The 12034-nt window shown below is 41.9% G+C and overlaps 2 protein-coding genes across 20 annotated transcripts in view; one reads left to right on the forward strand and one right to left on the reverse strand.

Annotated features, from left to right (window-relative positions):
• LOC133423111 (NACHT, LRR and PYD domains-containing protein 14-like) overlaps positions 1-3782 on the forward strand; it is a 285843-nt gene extending 282061 nt beyond the window's left edge. For 11 of the 17 annotated variants that reach the window (XM_061713239.1, XM_061713231.1, XM_061713232.1 and 8 more), the window contains one exon: positions 198-3781. In XM_061713239.1, the coding sequence (XP_061569223.1) occupies positions 198-213 (16 nt within the window). In that variant the 3' untranslated portion in view covers positions 214-3781. Of the gene's footprint in view, positions 1-197 lie in introns of all 17 variants that reach the window. The other 6 variants (XM_061713241.1, XM_061713242.1, XM_061713244.1 and 3 more) reach the window with 4 other exon arrangements.
• The window catches only part of LOC133423113 (NACHT, LRR and PYD domains-containing protein 14-like), a 485953-nt gene that overhangs the window by 386668 nt on the left and 87251 nt on the right, over positions 1-12034 (reverse strand). The window lies entirely within an intron of this gene.

The raw sequence follows: 12034 nt of genomic DNA on the forward strand, positions 1-12034 counted from the left end.
GCACGCACCTCTGCTCACTCATCATTATTTACCTGCTCACATTCATTAGAGCCACCATGGTTTTACATGTCAGTTTCCATAAACTCTCATATTTTTACAGTCTTGTTGTGATTTCATGGTGTAACTTTAAAATTATTTCCAGATGTCATGAGTTTAGTGTCAAATAAAACAACAGTCTCATCTGTTTTTATCTGCAGAACAAAGTGGAACTAAACAGACGACGGTGAAGCAGGTGGACTCTTCCCAGAGGAGACGTCCTCCTATAATCTCTCAACACCAGCAAAGGTTGGTGAAGCTTGTGTCTCCACCGACCTCCACCTCTCCCCTCGTCAAAAACCCTCGTCTAAAAAAAAAAGAGGGTGCATATTGATGTAATGCAGCGGTTTCAAACTGTGGGGTGCATCCCCCTAGTGGGGCGTGGAGGTACTGCAGGGGGGTGCATCCCCCTAGTGGGGCGTGGAGGTACTGCAGGGGGGTGCGGCCCCCTAGTGGGGCGTGGAGGTACTGCAGGGGGTGTGTGCCCCCCTAGTGGGGCGTGGAGGTACTGCAGGGTGGGTGCGCCCCCCTAGTGGGGCGTGGAGGTACTGCAGGGGGGGTGCCCCCCCTAGTGGGGCGTGGAGGTACTGCAGGGGGGTGCGGCCCCCTAGTGGGGCGTGGAGGTACTGCAGGGGGGAGGAAGACGGAGCGGAGCTGGAAACCAGACGGCTGCATTGGGATCGGGACCTGCCGGGTCAATGCAGGATTGGGATGGAGTCTAGCAACAAGTGGAGATCAATGACGGGGAAAAAAAACCTCAAAGAAGATCTTTACAAAACAAAGGAGAGGAAAGTCAGATATTTGGAGAATATCAAGAGACAACAGCTGGTTTGAGAAGATCTCTAAGGGAAACAAGCACACACAAGTCACTGATAGAGTGTGGAATAGGAATGTGATTATTTACAACCTGCAGTACAAATAGGAGTTCATGTCTATTAATATATGTTCATAAAATTAATACTCAGGGAAGAAGGCCTAGTTTCAATTACTACTTATTATTGTTAGTATCATAATTGTTGGTTGGTATTTGTATTGAAAAGTGCTTTACAAATAAAGTTATATTATTATTATTATTATTATTTTATTATTCTAATTATTTCAGTGTCACCGAATCATTTACCAATACAAGCACTTTTGTTCATGTTCAATTAATAATACAATATAAAATGATAGTTGGGTTTTGTATCTTATTATTAGTAGAGTAATGTTTGTACAATTATATACAATTAATTCTACCAATCTAGGTGGGAATCGTTAGGTGGGGGCTCTAAAATATTTCTAATTCCCCAAGGGGGGCCTGACTGAAAACATTTGAAAACCACTGATGTAAAGTCATTTAATTCACTATTGTCTGACCCTTTGAAATCAATAAATATACTTGTAAAAAACACCCTGGTCTGCTCCCACCGCACCTTCCTGCTCTCAGACTAACATTCCTTCTGTCCCTGCTCCTAAATCTGCTGAAAGCAGCAGTGAAGAGACACAACAGCGTGAAGAAGAAGTCTCCAACCTGGGAGAAGGATGTGAGCCTTTTATCAGAATGAAGGCGATCCCAGCGAGCAACGCTCCGCCTTCCTCTGGTCCTCTAAAACTCTCCACCACAGGTTCCTGTGAGAGGAAGGAAAAGTCCTGCAGCAGGTCCCGTTCAAGCAGCTTTCCCTCGCCCACTCATCAACCTTCTGCAGAAAGCAGAGCCCTAAAAAGATGTGGAAGTTTCCCTGCCGGGAACCTGAGCAGCAGCTTTGAGGAGTTCCCACCTGCCTGCACTGACTGTGTTTCCAGCATCAATAACCTTTTAAAACCTGAATATCAGCAATAACCCGGTTACACGGCCATGTAAACACCAATAACTCCTTTGAATAACCAGAATATGCTCATATTCTGGTTTTTAAAAACCCCAATATGAGCCCTGGGTTACTCCTTTTAAAACTGAATATTGGGTCATGTAAACGTAACGGAATATCCCCATCAAACGGAACAGGAATCTGTTTTCTGCTCATGCTCTGTTCACAAGGAATCCTGGTCTTTTGAGTCCAGGAAGTTCTTCTAAACACGGAGAAACCAAGACCAGGAGGAGACTAATCACTTCATAAATGGAATGAAGGATATGAACATTTCTGCATTTGTAGACGGTAGAAAGTACCGGGATAGAAGATTTACTAAAAGTTGCTGAAGCAGCATTTGTTTTGGATTTGGATCCAGGAAGAAGAAGCAGAAATGACGGGAATTGTGTCATCACGTTCTCCGTGCGTCGCTGGTTTGATCCAGATAAATGATTAATCACCATGTAAACGGAATATTCCCAATGTTTCAGGAACCGGAATATTAGCAATAACCTGAATTTGGACTGATGTAAACGTAGTCCATGATGTCGTCCAGTTCATCAGGACTCAGAAGGAAACACAAACTCATGTTGTCATCCACGTTGGGAAGAGAAACAAAAATGATAATAATAATAAAAGTTTAAATAAATATATATATATAGTGACATAACAAAAAAGTAGTAGTAGTGCAATGAATGTAAACTTAAATAAGAAAATAAAATGAAAAGGAAATGGGTTATCTAGAGATTAATAATTAGTTCTTAGATCAATGATTAGCAATTCCAGTAATAGTCACAAGTTAAACTAGTAAATACTTGAGAGGGAATGTTGTCATATATCACCCCAGAGTTATATACCAATGTATTAGTAATTATTCTGTTACTATTCTTAGGGATAGAAAAACAAAGACATCAGCTCAGTCCTTTGGAAATACTCTCACATTTTCTAAGTAAGTAATAAATGGTTTCCAGCTGGAGAAGAACTTTCTAATGAACCCCTAATTGTAAACTTTATTTTTTCCAATTTGAAGAAATCCATAATATCAATTGCTGCCCTTTTGAACTGTATTTTAGACATGAAGTGATGGATGGCAGCAAACTTCCTACAGCTCAACCAGGACAAACGGAGGTTTTACTCATCGGTCCTGAAGGCCAGAGAGAGAAACTTTTACCAAAGTTACAGGATTTAAACCCTCAAAATCACTTACAAATCTGGGCCTGATTTTTGACTCTGAGCTCACTTTTATTCCACATATCAAAAACAGAACAAAGATGGGAGAATTAACTTCTTTGTAATATTTCTTCTGTTGATTGGGAACAAATGTGTAAAAACATTTATGAAACAACTAATTCAAATTATTGGAAGGAGTTTGCGTGGAAGATTTTAATTAGATATTTTAGGACACCCCAAATTTAAAGTAAGTACAAATGTGATCTAAATTCAAATTGTTGTAGAAAATGCAGGAGCAGATAAAACACCACAGTCGTGTATTCTGGTCGTGTTTAGTTAGAAGTGAATTTAGTGAAAACTCTGTCAGAGAATTGGAGAATATTTTTTGTGTTTCTTTTGATAAAAATCCACTGGTGTTATTACTTGGAAAAACACCAGAAGAAATGAAGAGGAAAGAACCTCACATGTTTTTAGTTTTAAGAGCAGCATTAATGAAACAAATGACAAGAAATTGGTTAAAGGATGATCATTTAATTAATTCTAAATGGAAGGATCTTGTAAATGACAAATATGGAATGGAAAAAATAACAATGAGACGTAGAAATCCAGTTTATATTTTTGAATAAAAATGGAATAGATGTATTTATTTATTTATTTCAGATCCCCATTAGTTGCTGCCTCAGCAGCCACTATTCTTCCTGGGGTCCAACAGTACAAATATACATTTCTATAAAACTTTTACAGTACAATATAAAATGTTAGTTAAACAGAATAAAACAAAGTACAAAGAACAGCAACTAAAAAGAAAATAAGACAAAAAAAACAAAAACTAATAAAAACTAAAGATAATAATAAGCAGAAAACAATGAAAAAAAAGAAAAGGAATTTTCCTAAGTGAAAAAAACAAACAAACAAACAAAAAAAACAACCAAAAACAGATAGATTAAAGATAAATCCAACTAAAGATAAATAAGTTCATACTAAATGAGGCAAATACAAAAACAAAAACAAAGAAACGTATTTCAATAGAAGAAAATTTAAAAATAGTGAAAACAACCGGAAACGTCACAAAACCTCAGCAAAATAAAATACTAAGAATTGAAATTAAATGCAGAACAAGAAAATATGTTTATTTATATAACACCTAACTCAATTAAATCAATAAGCTAAAACCATTAGACACGATCTAAAACAACCGGTTTCTTTTGAACTTCCTTTCTTAGTCTCCTCTTGAAGCTTCAACTCTGCCACGAGTTGAAATAAGATTTTCTGGAAGTCTATTCCCGTAAGTAACTGCCCTGTACATTACTGTTGTTTTTAGTGCATGGGTTTAGGTTTGGGCAGGTGAAATCACCTCTCATGTCTAGTATGATAGCTGTGGCTATCACTAGCAAGAAGCAACTGAGCAAAGAGATAATTTGGTGTATGACATGTGTAAATATTTTTTAAAACAGTATCAGGCTACATGCTAGTCTGTCATTGACTTTCATCCATGATAGTTTATTATGCATTTCTTCGACACTACATCTATACGAGCTATGCAGAGCGAGTCTCGCTGCTCTATTTTGGGTAAACTGTATCTTATATATTTCATGTTTGGAGGCGTTAGACCAGATTACTGGGCAGTAATCAATATGTGACAAAACCAGAGATTGTATAACTTGTTTAATAATTGTATTGGTTACAAAATAGGCACTCCTTCTAATGATTGAGATGCTTCTACTCATTTTTGCTACAATGTTGTTTATGTGAGTGTCCCAAGACAATGTTTCATCAATCGTAACACCCAGTAATCTGGCCTCCTTAACTTGCTCAATTTCAGCTCCATGCAAGGACACACATAATCCGTGTTCCTTTTTTCCAGCATGTTTTGAGCAAATAACAAGACATTTTGTTTTGTATCGATTCAGTTTCAGTTTATTTTCAGTGACCCATTTAGAAATCTGCGTTAACTCTTTTTGAACAATACTGCTCAGATCTGTGTCATTCTTTGCAGATGCATATATTGTTGTGTCATCTGCATAAATTGCAGTGTGAGCATTTTTTTAAATATAAGGCATATCATTTACAAATATCGAGTACAGCAGAGGACCCAGGCAGCTTCCTTGAGGAAGGCCACAATGTAATGTTTTAATAGATGAAAAAGTTCCATTAAACATGACACACTGCCTTCTATTGAATAGGTAGCTTTTCATCCAGCTAATAGATGAGGGTTGGAAACCATAAGCAGCTGGTTTGGAAAGGAGCAGTTCATGGTCAATGATATCAAAGGCAGCACTAAAATCCAACAACACTGTTCCCACCAATAATTTACCATCAATTTGTTTAAGCCAATCATCTGTCAGGTGTGTGACAGCAGTGCATGTTGAATATCCAGTTTTATACGCATGTTGACAATCTGAATTGATATTGGCCCGGTTTCCCAGATCAGTTAAGTAGTTCTTAACAGCGAAAGACTTCTTTCACAGGCTCCTTAAGATGGTTTGAAAGAAGTCTTTCGCTGTTAAGAACTACTTAACTGATCTGGGAAACCGGGCCATTATTTATAGAGAAGTCATTCTGAATTTGTGTAAATACAATTGTTTCCATAAGTTTCCCCAAAACAGGTGAGATACTGATCGGCGTACTGTTTGAGCCAGTGAATGGTTCTTTTCTATTTTTAGGTAAAGCAGTGACTTTAGCTAACTTCCACACTTGAGGATAAATACCCTCTTCCAAACTCAAGTTGAAAATATGGGATATTGGTCCAGCTACAATTTCAGCTGAGAGTTTTAACAGTCTGCTATCTAAATGATCATGTCCACAAGGTTTGTCACATTTCAATTCAGACAAAAGTTTTTTAATTTCTAACATGCTAGTGGGCAGAAATTTAAATTGACATCTTTTGTCGTGCATGATATGTTTTTTTATAATTGATTCAGAAAGTTGACTATTTCCAGGCAGCATACTGTTTCTTATTGTATTTACTTTATCTATGAAATAATTATTGAAATGATCTGCAATTTCTTTGGGCTTGGTGATGAAACCATCACCTGATTCAATGAAAGATGTGGATTTTTTCATTTTATCTTTACCCATGATTTGATTGAGAGTACTCCAAAGTTTTTTACTGTCATGTTTCATTTCTTCAATTTTTGATTGATAGTAAAGCCTTTTTTTCTGTTTATTTAATTTGGTCACTTTGTTTCTTAAAGAGCGATATACCAGCCAATCCTCTGAGCACCCTGAGTTTGTAGCATTTTTTTTCAATTGATTTCTTTCTTTCATTAATTTTCTCAAGTCAGAGTCGAGCCGAGGTGCTTTGACAGATCTGACGGTAAGTTTTTTTAGTGGTGCATGCTTGTCACAGACAGAGGAAAACAACTTCATAAATTCATGTAGAACATCTTCAGTATGAGTAAACTGTAATACACTGTCCCACTTTATTTTGTGCATATCTTCAATAAATGTACTATCACAGAAATGCTTATAGATTCTTTTACATATAATTTTAGGACCCATTTTGGGGACTTTGGTTTTTCTTGCTGTGGCTATCATGTTATGGTCACTGAAACCAATAGGAACTGACACAACATTTGAGCATTTATCAGTTGAGTTCGTAAAGAAATGATGAATACAGGTTGAAGATGATACACCAGATTTCTTTATATTCATTCTGGTTGGTAAGTTTACCATTTGAGATAGGTTACATACAGTGGCAATGTCATTAAGCTTTCTTTTCATAGGGCGGCTTTTTGAGAGCCAGTCTATATTCAAGTCTCCTACAAAATACATTTCTCTGTCTGTGTCTGAAACATTCTGAAGCATTGAACAGATGTTTTCAAGATAAACAGCATCACAGTTCGGTGGCCTATAACAGCAACATATTAGTACTGGCTTGAGATGAGGCAAATGAACCTGAATCCAGATTGCTTCCACGTCTGGATAGTTAAGATTACCTCTTCATTTTGTTGGAATATGATCCTGTATATAAAAAGCTACTCCACCTCCGTGTCTGTTTCTATCCAGTCTGATTATATTGTAGCCTTGTATACATATTTCAGTATTGTCCATTGATTCATCCAGATGACTTTCAGAAATTGCCACTATGTGTAGATCATTTTCTAACATAATGTTACTCAACTCATTCACCTTATTTTTCAGGGAGTTTAATAGACATATTGTATAAAGTCAGCTATGCCGATGGATGTCAGAAAGAACAAAAGAACAATTAGCAATACTAAACACAAAGTCAAAGTCCCACACACCTGAACCAACAGCAGAATTTTCCTTCTATGCATATTTTTCCAAATCTTTCATGCTTCTGACCACTAGCACTTTTACCTGTTCAGGTGTGCCATTTAGCTTTATGTAGATTTTACAGTTGGAGGTCCATGTTGCTTGAATTTCTTTCTCTTTGCGTAGGTAGCGCGCTTTTCTTGCAATATCAGCATTATTTTTGGTTAAATGTTCATTGAGGTAAACATTTGTTCCCTTGAGCCTCTTACCCTGTTGCAGAAGATTGCTTTTGTATTTTCTGTTTGCAAAGCTCATGATGATGGTTGCTGGCTTGCTTTTGTCTCTCTGGGGCAGAGGGGGGCAGGCTTCTATGTTGTCCTTGTTTCTACTGATTCCCTTATTCTGGAGGAACGTAACCACCTGCTGCTCCACTGAGTCCAGATCCTGCTCAGTGGGCTCTGGTTGTTCCGCCCGGACTTCAATGCAGCAGCAAATGACCCCGGTCTTATCCACAGTCCTGTGACAATGACATCATTCATCCCAGTATTTGTTCCATATTTGATCATCTGCTTTCCAATTGTGCAATCTTGACATCTTTCTCTTCATTCTGCTTCTTCAGTTCTTTGATCTCTTTTATCATGTCCATTAAAATGTCTTGCTTACTTGTCATAGCTTCCATTTGATGTCCCATGAACTCCAAGGATTTTCTCACTTCATCATTCGATCTCTTCAGTTCTTCCATGTCTCTTTTCGTAGCCATCTTGGTAATGATTCTTTAACCAGTTGCTGCTGGAAGCTTCCTGGCTGCTGGTAGGAGCCACTTTGTTGCTGGGAGAGGCCTGCTGTAGTTAGGCCTGGTGGTAGCCGCCGCTGGCCTGGTGGTAGCCGCCGCTGGCCTGGTGGTAGCCGCCGCTGGCCTGGTGGTAGCCGCCGCTGGCCTGGTGGTAGCCGCCGCTGGCCTGCTGGTAGCCGCCGCTGGCCTGGTGGTAGCCGCCGCTGGCCTGGTGGTAGCCGCCGCTGGCCTGGTGGTAGCCGCCGCTGGCCTGGTGGTAGCCGCCGCTGGCCTGGTGGTAGCCGCCGCTGGCCTGGTGGTAGCCGCCGCTGGCCTGGTGGTAGCCGCCGCTGGCCTGGTGGTAGCCTCCGCTGGCCTGGTGGTAGCCGCCGCTGGCCTGGTGGTAGCCGCCGCTGGCCTGGTGGTAGCCTCCGCTGGCCTGGTGGTAGCCGCCGCTGGCCTGGTGGTAGCCGCCGCTGGCCTGGTGGTAGCCGCTGCTGCTCACAGATTGAATGTCCCATGACAATTATACAGTAATATAATATGAAAATAAGGTACAAACAATAATAAATTAATTAAATACATGACATTTAAGTACAATAATACAGCAAAGTCCATCATACAAGGGGTAAGTAAGGATATCAGTCTTCTAAATCAGTGGGAAAATGTCTTAACACTTCATACATTTTTTGTGCTTTTGTTTCAGTTATTAGTTTTAAAGATTTTAAATATAATCCAAATTAATTTAAATCACAGCCGGTATGTTAAACATGTCCGGTCCTCGATTCTTCTCTATTTTAGGTTCATGATCTGTTTTATGTTTCATATCTTGTGTCTTGTCAATATTGTCTTTTATTGCAGTTTTGCACTTTGGTCCGCTGTTTTTGTTTAAAGTGCTAAAAAATAAAGTAAATATATAGCTTTCAACATTATTTTGTATAAAGTTTATACAGTTATACAATCTACAACTTTACTGAGGCAGCGGTATTAATAACAACACAAATAAAATGAAATACAACAAAATAAAAACATTTGTAGCTTTTCTTTATTTTTCTACAGTTTCATTACTGGTGTTACGGTGTTACGACCGCCCTCTGGTGGTGACACTAGAAACTACAGTTTTGTTCCATTTAACGACATTATCGTCTGTAATTCATTTCAATTACAGAACTATTCATAGATTACCGACTGTAATTACATTAATTAATGACAGAAAACAGATAAAGATTGTTTTTGCACTAATTTCTCCTTGAAACAGACTAGTTTTGCCTTTTTAACTGTTTATTGGGGATTTATTTTGAAAGGAATAACAGGAAGTACTTTTGTCATTTAAATCTTCTAACTTTACACAGACTGCAGTTACCTTAAATAACCGCTAGAGGGCGAACTGTTGCAATCCTTTATTGAAAAAACACCATAGAACTCGGTTTATTACATAATATATACTATAAAAAGTAAACTATATTATACTATAACTTTATTATACTATAACCGGAACTGTCACCTCGAGGAAAACCCTTAAAAAAGAGAAAAAAGAGACTCCTTTAACCGTGAAACTGTGGTTTTGTGTTGCTTCTCACAGCAGGTTTGGGTTTTTTTCTTAATTCTTTTATTTGTGTCAAAGGTTCATTCTAAAACAAACATGGTAAATCTACATTCCATACAAATACATTTGTAATTGAAACGAGGTTGATAAAGGGAACAGTAGATTGGACACTGTATGTTTGTTCGTTTTTATTTATTTCAACATGTATAAAAAAAGAAGAAGAAAAGATAAGAAAACAAATACAGGTGGACATTCCACCACATAAAGAAAAAAAACACATCAAAACACATATTTCAGTTACATGTTGGAAAAGGAGTGGGAGGAAGTATAAATGTATTTAATCCCACCCCCTTTCCACAACTAAACATAAATTATATGTCTGTATTTACTTTTTATACTATACACTAATTTGTATAAATAAATATATTGTAGTGGGTTACATAATTCACTTAGGAACCCTCTGCGGGTTAATGTGGTTCCGCCCGGATAGGGCGCAGTGACGGACGTTACGCTTCCCGTTCAGTGTTGTTGTGGTTTGAATGGCTGATGTTAATAAACGGCTCGCGCCGGCTTTCAACATTCATACTCCGCCTCCGACTCCCGTTCTTCGGCACCACACTGGTGACCCCGACGTCAGTCTCGCTGAAGACTCAGAGACTGAACCGAACATGGCAAACAACGCTACTTTTCTGAAGTTGCCGGAGTTTTGGGAGACATCAGCGGCGGCATGGTTCGCCCAGACCGAGGCGCAGTTCGCGCTCCGCGACGTCACAGACGACGATGCGCGCTATTACCACGTTGTCTCGGCGCTGGGGAGTTCCACCGCGACCAGGTCGGTGAGTTTCATCACCACCCCTCCAGCCCGGAATAAATATGAGGCTTTTAAAGCTTACCTCCTCAAGACTTTTGAGCTGTCACGGGCAGAACGGGCCAGACGGCTGTTTGCAATCCAGGGACTTGGGGACGGCAAACCTTCCGAGCTGATGGAGGTGATGTTGAACCTGCTGGGTGCAGACGAGCCCAACTTTCTTTTTGTTGAGCTGTTCCTCCGCCACATGCCTCCTCGCGTTCAGACAGCTCTGGCCAACACTGTTATTATGGAGCCCCGCGCCCTGGCCGAGGAGGCTGATTGTTTTTTTCTGGCTGCTCAACGTTGCACCCCGGAGGTGCTGGCCCTGACACGCAGCTCTGCACTTGCGGGTGGCGACACGCCGACCAAGAAGGGACTCACTGCAGCTGACGGCGGCGCCAGCTCTGGTATGTGCTATTACCATGCACGCTTTGGCGCTAAGGCGAGCAAGTGCCGTCCCCCCTGTACCTACGCGGCGGGAAACGCCAGAGCCTGCGCTCAGTAGCAGCCGTGAGCGCAGGCACGACGAACCGGCTGTTGTTTGTCCGAGACGCCATCTCTGGACTCAAGTTCCTCTGCGACACCGGCGCACAGAGGAGTGTGCTGCCGGCTACGGCGGACGACACCGCCGGTGGTTCCCAGGGGCCGCCACTGACGTCTGCAGACAACACCCCTATCCGCTCCTACGGCACGAGGACCGTGGACTTGTGTTTTGGGGGTCAGCGATTCACGTGGGACTTTGTCACTGCTGACATATCTTTCCCCCTCGTCGGCGCTGATTTTTTGTGCGCGCACGGTTTGCTGGTGGACGTCAAGAACGGCCGCCTTGTGTGAGCAGTGGGTCGGCGGCGCCTGGCAGCCGCTCGCCTTTTTCAGCCGCCAGTTGACCCCCAGAGAGCGTAAATACAGTGCGTTCGACAGGGAACTCCTGGCCCTCTTCCTGGCAATCCGCCACTTCCGTTTCCTCCTGGAGGGTCGGGAGTTTACGGCTTTCGTGGACCACAAACCCCTCACGTTCTCCATGTCTAAAGTGGCTGAACCGTGGTCTGCCCGCCAGCAGCGCCAGTTGGCGTTTATATCGGAGTACACCACCGACGTCCGACACGTCGCCGGTAAGGACAACGTGGTCGCGGACTGCCTCTCCAGGGCGGTTGTAGGGGCGGTCCAGTTGGGTGTCGACTATGCAGGCATGAGCGCGGACCAGGCCTCGGACCGCGGGATCCAGGCCCTCAGGGCCTCCGACACCGGGTTGCGCCTGGAGGAGGTCGCGGTCGGTGACTCGGGTGTCAGACTGTGGTGTGACCTCTCTACTGGCCAGCCTCGACCGCTGGTTCCTGCTGACTGGAGGCGGGGCGTGTTCGAGGCGGTGCACAATCTCTTCCACCCTGGCAGAAAGCCGACCGTTAGGTTGGTTTCTCAGAAGTTCGTGTGGCAAGGGCTGAAGAAGGACGTGAGGGCGTGGGTCGACGCGTGTGTGGCCTGCCAGTGGGCTAAGGTGCACCGTCACACCAGGGCCCCCTTTGAAACCTTCACTGTTCCGGAGCGGAGGTTCGACCACGTTCACGTCGACCTGGTTGGTCCGCTGCCCCCTTCGCAGGGCTTCACCTATCTCCTCACGG

This window comes from Cololabis saira, chromosome 22 (genome assembly GCF_033807715.1).
Source record: "Cololabis saira isolate AMF1-May2022 chromosome 22, fColSai1.1, whole genome shotgun sequence".
In the NCBI taxonomy this organism is placed as follows: Eukaryota; Metazoa; Chordata; class Actinopteri; order Beloniformes; family Belonidae; genus Cololabis; species Cololabis saira.